Here is a 12,351-nt window from a genome sequence, read left to right as displayed (position 1 = left end):
GAAGGGCTCGTTAATAGTAGAGCAAGTATTCCATAATTATTTCCACATAAATTTTAAAAGATAATAGTGCTTTACTTCCTCAGCTCACTTTTTACTTTTCCCCTTGTCTTCATTAGTCCCATTGGCTTTTATATATAAAATGTTATGAACCGTGTCACTTGTTAGCAAAGAAAGTTAAACAAAAAACAGTCTCATACCCAATAGTTTACAGTCTTTTGATGACATCAGGGCCAGTTGCATATATCGTTGCAAGTTATATATCCGACAAATACTCACTGAAATAATAAATTAAGTATTTAGTGTTTAAATATGACATTTAGGGGGAACATGATAGGTACAAGAAATCTCTCTTTACTGCATTGTCAGCTGTCAGCAGAAAGGCATATTGCATGAGGAAAGTCAGAAATCACACAAATATATTGAGCATCTACTGGGTACCAGGCTGGGCACATAGATGCTGGTTAAATAGTGGTAAACAGGAATCACAGGGTCCTCACTCTCACGGAGTTTATAGACTATGTGGGCAGTCAAACTAGTAAACAGACAATTATAACAGTGTGATAATTGCTCTTATATGGTGAAGCATGTAAGAATATAAGAGGGATGCTTAACTCAGAATTAGGAAGGGAGTGAGAATGGGCAAGAAAGGATTCCCAAAGGACATGCAAACTTGAGTCCTGGAGATTGAATTGAATTTAAATGGGCAAAGGAGAAAAGAGTGTGTAGAGAACTGCTTGTGCAGGGAACTAGAAAAGGGAGAAAATAAGCATTAGACATCTGCAAGAAAGGTGAAAATGGTTAAGTTGAGGCAGGGGGCCAACAAAGTAATGGATGAGATTGGAGAGGTACAGAGGGACCAGACTATGAGGGACACCTTTAAGTTACATTGAGGTATGTTTGGACTATATTCTGAAGGCAGCAGGGATTCATATGTATATTTGATGAAAATTATTCATGCATGACTGCGTGAAAGAGATTAGATTTGAAAGGGACAAAGCAGAAGTAGTAACAGTAGTAGTCATCTGGGCAAAATACTGTAGAGTGGCTGTCAAACAGCTAAAAGGAAGGGGGAATATTAGGGGGCTGTTTAGGATGTGCATCATTACCTGAATGTGGTGGAAAGGGAGAGAAAGGCATCAAAGATGACTCCTTGGTTGAGGTGGATGGAAGAGTCATCCCTGGGGAAGGGCTCCCAAAAGGAGCTGATATAGGGGAGGACATGAGTTCAGCTTTGAACATGACTCTTAGTCACCTGTGTGTCATCTCGTAGGTACCGGATTTGGGTCAGCAGTTGTGTGCACAGATATGGGGTTTGGACATGGGCTGGAGTCTCTGAGTTCCAGTGTTTTGATTTATTAAGTGTTGATGATAACATCTAACTCATAAATGTCATCTTGGGATTGAATGAAATAAAATATAAAGCAACTTAGTGCTAAAAGGGAGGCAAATATTGTTTTCATCATTAATGATGCTTTTGCTTTTGTTGCTCAGTTTTCCAACCTGTAACCTGAAATGATTAATAAGATTCTGGCAGCTACTGTCTATTGAATAGACATTACTGTGTTAAGCACTCTTCGCTTTTTAACACTGTACAGATATTAAATCATTTATTTCTCAGAAAAATTCTATGCAGCAGGTACTTTTATTATCCTTATTTTCTAGATGTGAAGACAGGTACAAAGAGGTTAAGTGATTTGCCAGAGATCATACAACTAGGGACTGTTGGAATATGGATTTGAACAAAGACAGTCAGACTCCCACTCCTGCACTTTATGTATCAGAATATACTTTTGCTTAACATGCTTTTAACTTTTTTTAAAATAAATTTATTTATTTATTTATTTGGCTGCACTGGGTCTTCATTGCTGCGCGCAGGCTTTCTCTAATTGCGGTGAGCAGGGACTACTCTTTGTTGCGGTGCATGGGCTTATCGCGGTGGCTTTTTTTGTTGCGGAGCACAGGCTCTAGGTGTGCAGGCTTTAGTAGTTGTGGCACGCAGGCTCAGTAGTTGTGGCGCACTGGATTAGTTGCTCCGCGGCATGTGGGATGTTCCCGGACCAGGGCTTGAACCTGTGTCCCCTGCATCGGCAGGCGATTCTTAACCACAGCGCCACCAGGGAAGTCCCTGCTTTTAACTTTTAATCAGTTTATATTGTTGGTTATGTTCCTTAAGAATATTCTAGTGGTCATCTTTGTTTTACTCTTTTCAACAACTCTACTGTTTCTGAAATACTCTGTATAGAGAACCCACAATTCTCTTTCCAGTGTTAATATTAAATCATTCTTCTACTTTACTTTATATTATGTCAAATCTACTGCTGATTGACTTTCATACATATAAATATAAATTTTCATTTCAGGTTCATAACTCCAGCCATGTCCATATTCATTGACTTGTAGGTTTGACCAGAACTTAAAATCTTCTTATTCAATCTCATACCAAATATTTGATTCATCTTATCAAGTGGTTATTGTACCAAGACTTCCCCAGTTTCCGTCATAGAAACCTTCCTACACAAATCGCATCTCAGTATTTCTAGTTATTCTCAGTAAACTTCTCTCCACCACTGTTGCACCAGCACCTGGTGAGCTGCCTGGCACATGCAAAGTGCACCAAACATTTTGTGGAATGGGCAAATAAATAAATGATCGATCATCAAAAAACCACACTCACTATTCTTTTAAGTGGTTTTGTAATTCTACAAAGACAAAGCAAAATTTCCTCAATTCAAAATATGACTATATTTGTGCAAGAGGAAGGTTAAAATAACTAAGGAAAACATTTGAGCTTTATAACAGAGAAAAGAAGTGACATATGTAGGATTCCAGTAACACCCAAAAACTGGGGCTGCTGGGAGTCCAAGAAGGCATGTGATCTGCCCTGAATACTGAGGCAGACAAGTTGGAGCGCCTTCCTAAACTTGGATAATTGCCATTTCAGCCTGCTTGAAATGTAAATTTGAACTTTATTCTGAATTGGGGAGGGAACCAAGAGCTCAAGTTGATGATCAGTATTGGGCCAAGGTCAACTCATATCATGAACTGTTGGATTTTTATGATCTGTGTGTGAAGAGAAACCTGTAGTTATGTATTGGACCTTTCAAGGTCTATGTAGTATTCCTTTGTTCCCTCTTTTTGATTATCCTAGCAGCACTATACATAAACAGAATCCAATAATAAATAGTTCTAATGTTAAAACTTTATTATTATGGCATTATTATTATTTATTTAAAATAAAATTTATGTTTCATAATTCCTATTTTCCCCAAATTTATTCACTTAAGTGATAAACAAGCATAAAAAATAATTCTGACAACTAAATCTGAAATAGCTGATTTAAATCCTGGTCCTTGAGTTCTAATTGAAAATGCCTCATGTGGCATGTTCAAAGCCAAGGTTAGGATTCAGATTGGTCATTCAGGCTTGTATTTTTTCAGTAAAGTTATTCCTAACACCTGATGACGACGATGAATTTGTGGTTGCTAAGTTAGTGTTGAGTACTGCATCTCTAGCAGTCTGATTAAGTGGAAGTTGCCATTTGCTGTGCTGTGAGTTAGCAAGAAAGCTGAATCTGTCACAGGTGCTACAATTTGTATTTCAGAAAATTTGCTTCCCCAACTTTAATTATCCCCAAAGTACTCCACTCTACATAAAGTACTGAAAGGAGTCAGCAAAATTTTTCCAGTTTTAGTACTATGATGTAAGTTAAGATTTTGTCTACTACCTAGGTGTTGCAGAGATAATGGAGTTTCAGATGAAGGAGGGGACACTGTTTCATAATATAAAACACTGTTTTCTATTGATTTTTCCACTTTGGAATCAGAAAAAAAAATGCCAAGTAGCCATATCTAAATAACACATTCACAGTGACATAAACCATGCTTCTTAGAAGGGAACAGACATGAATCAGAAAGTGTGTACATTAAACTACTAATGATTGAAAATGAGAAATGTGAAGTCCTAAGCTCAAAAATATTAAATAAACTTAGGATTGACCTTTTCTTATTAAATATTAATATGTGTTTCAAACTCATGGAAATATGTATATATCATTTTTGTATTAGGCAGCCTGTCCTTTGCAGAGAGACAGGGAACTGGACAAATTGTGGAGATAGTCATCACCTTTTTGGCAAAACAATCCCTCTTCACATCAGTATATATCAGTCAGGTTGTTTTTTTCCTTTTTCCATAAAACAAGATATTTTTTTCAACACTTCAATATGAAAGCCTGATGAGAAAGTTTCCCCTAAATATTTCATTGCAGAGGTAGTTTTTTCAAAATTCCCTGAGTTTGACTTGCTAAATTAGAGAAAGATCTTTGACCCTGGAAATCCATAAGAAGTGATTATGGCTATGAAAATAAATTTTAAGAGATTAGTATTATTTGATGATTTAATTAAGAAATATGCTGTAGTTCAATCTCTTTGGAATATTTTAAAATGAGATTCTTCACCTTATTTGCACGTCTTTATCTTGTGTTAAGGCAGTTCCAACAAATGGAAATGGTTAACCGAATTGAGAAGTAAATGTGTTTACTGGAAATTGCTTAGCCTTTGAATTGTAATTACAATTTTATATTCTTTGTAGGATTACTTAACTATTCATAAGTATGGCAATGCAGCCAGAAATGATCTCTGGAATACACTATCAGAGGTAAAGTATAGGAAGCTTGAAAGCCAAAGCCTCTTCTTGAATATTTGAATTGAGTTTATAAAACATTCATAACTTTTATTGACACTGATGGTTTGTTTTTACTTTTTATATTTCCCTTTTCTTGATATTGCTTTCTTGTTTTATATTTGATGTATTATATTATAAGGATAATGAGGTTTAAAATTAATTCAGCTACAATGGTAGTTAAAGATACCTTGCCTACTTTCAAACATGATAATACTTCTGAAATATAATTTTAATAGGGTGTCAGATATTCATGTTTGAGTGAAATATAGATGGTAAAGAACTTTTTCTCTATAAGTGAATAGCAAGTATTTAAGTTTAATACTAGACATACTGGGGATGCTTAAAGATGCTGCAAGTAAGTACTTGCTTTAACAATAAAATATATTTCATCTTCCATTAGGTAAAAACTTTACTGTTAATAAAGTTTTTATTTCTATGTATATATATATGCATGAAGTTTAAGCTAAGACAAGAAAATTAATTTTACTAACACATTATATTAGTTTCACCAATTTTAAATGTTTTCATACTTAAGTAAATCATAAAAGTAAACATGAAAATGGTTTAATGTTAATTATGTTTATAGTTTATGTTTATAAAATTAATTTATACAATTTTGGTTATAAAGGCTTTAAAAAGGAATGGAAAGTATGTAAATATACAAGAAGTAATGGATCAGTGGACACTCCAGATGGGTTATCCTGTTATCACCATCTTGGGAAATACAACAGCAGAAAATAGAATAATAATTACCCAGCAACATTTTATTTATGACATCAGTGCTAAAAGTAAAGCACATGAACCTCAAAATAACAGGTACAACTCTGTTGTTTATGTGAAAAAATTGCTTTTGTTTTTTATGTTTCACTTTGCATTTTAACATTTTAAAAAGAATTGATAACAGAATTATGAAAAGTACTCGAAATATAGTTTTCATTTCTTTATTTACATATGGTATTTTCATTTTGAACCCTCTTTTACTCCCATTTCTAGATATTTTAACTATCAAGGTGGCAGCATGCTAAAGTTATTTTGTTTAAGAAGACAGGATTTAAATTATCATGGTCATTTAACACAATAATGTGTGATTTTTTTTTTTTTTACTTTTCCCTGTAAATGTTTGTTGAATTAAATTTAAGAAAGTTAAAACACTTTGAAGTGGATTAAATGGTATTGAGAAAACCAAGATTTGTAGAATAGACAAGAACAGAAACTAACAATCCAGAAAGACTAGTTAAACAAAAACCCACAACCAGACTAAATAGCGTCTGAGCCAGAGGAACTCAAACTAGATCCATTTAAAATGGTCTAAGTATCAATGCCACTTAGTATCAAAATACATTCTCTTCCCTCACTTTTAGTGTTTAAAAACCATTAACACAACATACATAGAATTTGACTTGTTGTTACTTTAACTTTCATTTGAAATTCTTATTTCATTACTGAAAATTCAGCATGTAGTGATTCTTTTCTAGTTCATGTTTTCCCACTCTTTTGTGCTTTATTAAAGCGGAGCCAAGGAAAGATAGAACTTAAATCATTTCATTTTATTTTTTTCTAAGATATCCGGATAAGAGGTTGGGAGCGGGACAGGGAGGGTTGGAGGTCAAAATTAATAAAATGAGGTGTTGGGATTAAACTGGTCATGCTGTCTCCCATTTGGAATATTAGGAATCTGATTTTATCATCCATCAGTATCTAGGATATATGAAACATGCATTAAGCTTTCTTTGTTATCTCTAAGACAGGGTCCAGGTAGAAGTGACTGAGAAATTCATGAATGTTTTCTGGTGACTAAATTGGGAACGCACTTAAGAAAGTATTGTCTTAAGTCTCCTGCTCATTATATACACTGTCCTTCAGCAGACTGCCCTTGTAATCTAACTGTTTGCACCTGTGGAATACAGGGTATTATCCTGCCACACTGTCAGGATCTGACTGGGTCAACCCTTCACCCAGCCTGGATTCCTCACAGCTGCCAAACACTGCTTCTGGTCAACCACCGTCTGGCCCCAGGTGAAACCTGCTTAGGCATCAACCCTGGCCTTGTCGGGAAGTACATAAAAACTACTTGACTGTGGCAAAGTTAGAGAGATTCAGGCCTTGCCTTTGAGAATGATCATTCTTACACAAGCATCACTGATGCAGAAAAACATAGAGGACATGCAGATGACAGAACAAATTTTGAACAAAAATACTCTGTCAACCTATAATATGAGCCAGATGTATCGGCTGCAAGTCTGACTCTTTAAAGGAAGACTTTCTCCCAGGCTGTATAGGTATATATACCTATACAAAGCTTTTACAGGGCTTTACTTTTGCTGCAGTTATAAAATCATATGAATGGTTTTGAAAGCTGAGAACTTGGCATAGAAACTATTGAGTGAGATAATGCATGGCATTCCATCAGTCTCAAAATTTATTTTATATCTATTTTGAAATAATAAAGTTTGCAGTTGAAATTTTAGTATTCAGTTTTATATTATTGATAATTTAATTCACTATAACATTGTGGTCAAAGCTTCAATACCAATTCTATCTGCCCTTTGTCTGTAACCTTCTTAGATCTTTATCATATACTGCAAATAGTTAATGCAGTAAAACATAGTGCCTATTTACGCCAGGAAACCCATGAATTGTGGATATTTTCTGTGACTGTATAATCAATTCTTTGTCTTCAATTTTGTAGAGGACACTGGAATATCACTACAACATGCCTAGAACATTTTTAATGTATATAGTAATCATATTTTTCATATGTGGTAGCTATATTACAGCATAGAAAGGAAAGATCTTTATATAATAATTGTATAAAGTTAGTTGATATGTGAAATTGAGTAAAATATTTGCTAGCATTTTGGTATTTGGGAAATTGTGAATTTGTGTAGCTTTTTTTTCTTTATAAAGTTAATACATTGTAATGTTCAGTAATGTCTCCTATACATATGGAGCTTCTTGGAGTCCTGTGCTACAGAGAATTATATTTATCTCCTTTGTTTTGGGTCCGATGATAGCAACCTTGGAACCATTTTTCATGGCATCTACATTAATGCTTCACTAATATTGGTACCATTTTTAAAAAAGTTTTTTCACTCCAGCTAAAATAAGCACCTACGCTTTTCTACCTCAACATAATCATTAGAATAAACATTGCTTTATTATAAAAATGTGACCTACGATGAAGAGACGTAGTCCCAGGGACTGTTAAATAGAAAATATCTTGAGGGTCTTTTGAAGTGCATTGTTTCTGTTTTTTTCTTCTTAAAATGAGATGACTAAAAAGTTAAACTTAAGGGGCTGGGGCACAATTTAATTTCACAGGTTCTTTTTTCTAGTTTCTTTTTTAACATAACTCACTGCATTTTTGGATGTTTTTACAGCACACCACACAGAGCTTTTCACCCACAATGTTTAGGGTCTTCTAGCCTTTTAAGTTGTAATCATAAAGCAACATAATTGCCATGCCTTCTTTGATCTTAAAAATGAAATTGGTGGAAAGATCAAATATGTGTTGTTTGGAAAGTTAAGGAAAATAACTTGTATAGTACTGATAGTATAGCAATTCAGAAATAATATAAACTTCAGATGTGCTTGGTGATTTGTAATTTTTACTTTGTCTTTGTGACAATGTATAGATTTTGTGTATACATACATGCACACACACACACACACACACACACACACACACACACGCAGAATAGAGGCCAAAAACATTCTTAGGAAAAATATAGAGGGTATTTTAAAAGTTTTACAAAATGCCCCAATGTTTGTATCAAAATACCTTAAAGTTAACTTCTTTTTTTGCATCTGAACATTGCTATAGTACACTGCCATTTAGGAAGTTTCTTGTATGTGGAATTGTCTGTAAGCAACAATGCAGGTATTGATATGAATCTCTCCTTCTTGACTTTAGAGACTTTTGCTAAAACTCAGAATCAAAACATATCAATTTTTATTGTAATTTCTAGTTTCATTATTTAGAAGGATACAGTTTAAATAAATGTAAAATTATAAGTATGTTTATATTAGGGGCATATATGACAGATTTGGAGATGTCCTCCCCCATCAAAAGACATATTCTATTTTTAGCTACATAGCCCCAGACATGCTCGCTGAAAATTTCTCAATTCTGCATTAATTCCCATAGTTACTGAGCTCATAGAGTATTCTTATAGTTTTCAGGTCAGAAATATTTTTCTCATACTGCATATTGTTGACTATCCCTTTGCTAATAGTGCAATGACTGGTTAACATAACCTGGCTATATTTTAGGGGAACAAAATGTAGTCATTGGATTTTATTGTAAGACTATCCAATTCATCTCCGGTTGCTCATTTGAGGTTAAATTGATATTACTTCACGTACAAGTTTAGGCCCAAACTTTTATCCTATAAAAAGTCATGTTCTAGAAAACGCTTCTCTTTAATAGCTGAGACTCATGACTGATCCCTGCACATTGGTGGTTGATTTCACACATCAATTTGGAAATTCCATTTCAGAAAACAAAGCATTGTGTCCCACGGTGTTCTTTGTATTGATCTGGATTTTAGGGGGATCTGATCAGTTTTGCTTTTTGTCCCTACTTTGCTGAATAACTTTATCTGTGCTGTATTATCCTTTCTATAAAATCTGACAAAAGTGTTTTTTAAGAATAGTTAAACAAGTAAATGAGGAGAATGTTGAAATGTAAATGCATGAAAGCACTGGAATGGGCATTAATCTAATGCGGAATCAAGTAGAAAGGAGTTATTTTAAGACTTTACTCAATATATGGTGCAGCTCAGATTTATAGATTTTAGCTACTTTTTATTCCTCATGTAAAATACAAATCTTTTTTTCCAAGATAAATTGTTTTGTTGGTAGTCCACCTTTTGTTTTGAAATTAAAACTCTTAGAGGCCAAGTCTGCTTAGCGACATTGAAAGAGTGAATTCATCTTCTTGGCCTATTCCTTACATTTATGACTGGGGAATTTAAAAAATTCTCCTAAAGAGAATAAGAAAAATCACATAGGAGGTGCATAGGAAATGTTGTTTGTTTGTTATAACCATTTTTATTCTTAACGTTTCTCTTTTATTTTGCAGTTACCTGTGGCAGATCCCATTAACTATTGTGGTAGGAAATAGAAGCCATGTGTCTCCAGAAGCAATTATTTGGGTGTCTAACAAATCAGGTAAAAAATATATTCTCCCCTGAGAATTTGGTTTCAGATAATTGTTTAGCAACTTAACCTCTTGTATCAGCTGTTATAAAAATGTGAATAAAGACAAATTAGAAAGACAATATAGAGGAATTACCTCTATACATTTAAGTATAATATAGTATAGTTTCTACATAGTCTAATTTCAGTCCGCTGATATAATTATTAAATTTATTTGTGTCTTTGATGGTAAAGAGAAAAGTTAAATCTAAGTACTTGTAGTACTATTCTTAAGCGCTTTAAACTGTACCATTTTATAATCCCGAATGGAACAGAATTACAATCGTAACTCCCAGTAGAACAGTACGCCAGATACTGAAACACAGGCCACATTTTTCAATTCCATTTTCCAGCTATCTTCTCTTTACCAGACTGGCTCTTTAAAGAATGGGTGAGGCAATATTCTCTGTAGAATTAGATAATTATAGGGCCAGAAGGGAGAGGCTTGCTAGGTCATGAAACCATCCCTTAGGTAGGGTCAAGTCTCAAGGAGCAGAGAAAGATGAGATTCTATTCTATTTCTAAATATCTTCAAATAAGATAGTGACCTATTTCAATTCACTGTCAGAAAGCTATTTCTTGAATCCAATCTAAATGCTTCATATTAGAGTGTGAAACAGGTCTCTTTTATTTCTGTTTTCCATTGAATTGAAGAAAAAACCAATTATCATCTTTTATGTAACATTTCATTTAGATTTAAATGGTCAAATATGTTCACATTTTGTTTTTCTTACTCCTTTCTCACATTCTGCTGCTTTATATTTTCTTGCTATTTTGTAAGCGTAATTTAAACAACCACAAATCTTTTTTCGAAGTAAGGTGAAGTATAAATAAACAAGAAAAATATTGTTTCTTCTCCCAGTCTTGCTCCTATTAGGGAGATGTAAGTGCTTAAAATACATACACACATACATATAAGAAAAAGGTCTCACAGCAGAATCTAATCTGCTTAACAGAAATATAAACACTTGTTTTGCCAGTTGAATTTTTATTCAAATTTTCATGTTGTTGTATTTTTAACACATCATCACATATTATGAAAATATGTGCCGGGTGTCAGGCCGGAGCCTCTTAGGTGGGAGAGCCAAGTTCAAGACATTGGTCCAACAGAAACCTGCCAGCCCCATGTAATATCAAATGGCAAAACATCTCCCAGAGATCTCCATCTCAACGCTAAAACCCACCTCCACTCAACGACCAGCAAGCTACAGTGCTGGACATCCCGTGCCAAACAACTAGGAAGACAGGAACACAACCCCACCCATTAGCAGACAGGCTGCCTAAAATCATAAGTTCACAGACACCCCAAAACACACCACCGAACGCAGCCCTGCCCACCAGAAAGAAAAGATCCAGCCTCATCCATCAGAACAGTCACCAGTCCCCTCCACCAGGAAGCCTACACAACCCATTGAACCAACCCTACCCACTGGGGACAGACACCAAAAACAATGGGAACTACGAACCTGCAGCCTACAAAAAGGAGACCCCAAATGCAGTAAGTTAAGCAAAATGAGAAGACAAAGAAATATACAGCAGATGAAGGAGCAAGGTAAAAACCCACCAGACCAAACAAATGAAGAGAAGATAGGCAGTCTACATGAAAAAGAATTCAGAGTAATGATAGGAAAGATGATCCAAAATCTTGGAAATACAGTGGAGAAAATACAAGAAATATTTAACAAGGACCTAGAAGAACTAAAGAGCAAACAAACAACGATGAACAGCACAATAAATGAAATTAAAAATTCTCTAGAAGGAATAAATAGCAGAATAACTGAGGCAGAAGAATGGATAAGTGACCTGGAGTTAAAATAGTGGAAGTAACTACTGCAGAGCAGAATAAAGAAAAAAGAATGAAAAGAAATGAGGACAGTCTCAGAGAGCTCTGGGACAACATTAAACACAACAACATTCGAATTATAGTGGTCCCAGAAGACGAAGAGATAAAAAAGGGTCTGAGAAAATATTTGAAGAGATTATAGTTGAAAACTTCCCTAATATGAGAAACAAAATTGTCAGTCAAGTCCAGGAAACTCAGAGAGTCCCAAATAGGGTAAATCCAAGGAGAAATAAGCCAAGACACATATTAATCAAACTACCAAAAATTAAATACAAAGAAAAAATATTAAAAGCAGCAAGGGAAAAACAACAAATAACATACAAGGGAATCCACATAAGGTTAACAGCTGATTTCTCAGCAGAAACTGTGCAAGCCAGAAGGGTGTGGCAGGTCATATTTAAGGTGATGAAAGGGAAAAGCCTACAAACCAAGGTTACTCTACCCAGCAAGGATCTCATTCAGATTCGATGGAGAAATTAAAACCTTTACAGACAAGCAAAATCTAAGAGAATTCAGCACCACCAAACCAGTTTACAACAACTGCTAAAGGAACTTCTCTAGGCAAGAAACACAAGAGAAGGAAAAGACCTACAATAACAAACACAAAACAACTGATAAATGGTTATAGG

General features: G+C 34.6%; 1 protein-coding gene across 2 annotated transcripts in view; it reads left to right on the top strand.

Annotated features, from left to right (window-relative positions):
• The window catches only part of TRHDE (thyrotropin releasing hormone degrading enzyme), a 398,879-nt gene that overhangs the window by 295,819 nt on the left and 90,709 nt on the right, over positions 1–12,351 (top strand). For both annotated transcript variants that reach the window (XM_079937605.1, XM_079937606.1), the window contains exons 8-10: positions 4,588–4,653; positions 5,309–5,496; positions 9,764–9,852. In XM_079937605.1, the coding sequence (XP_079793731.1) occupies positions 4,588–4,653; positions 5,309–5,496; positions 9,764–9,852 (343 nt within the window). The remainder of the gene's footprint in view (positions 1–4,587; positions 4,654–5,308; positions 5,497–9,763; positions 9,853–12,351) is intronic.

Source organism: Stenella coeruleoalba, assembly GCF_951394435.1.
Source record: "Stenella coeruleoalba genome assembly, chromosome: 11".
Lineage (NCBI taxonomy): Eukaryota > Metazoa > Chordata > Mammalia > Artiodactyla > Delphinidae > Stenella > Stenella coeruleoalba.
Note: the sequence above shows the minus strand (reverse complement) of the source record. Positions and strands in the feature narration are given on the sequence as shown.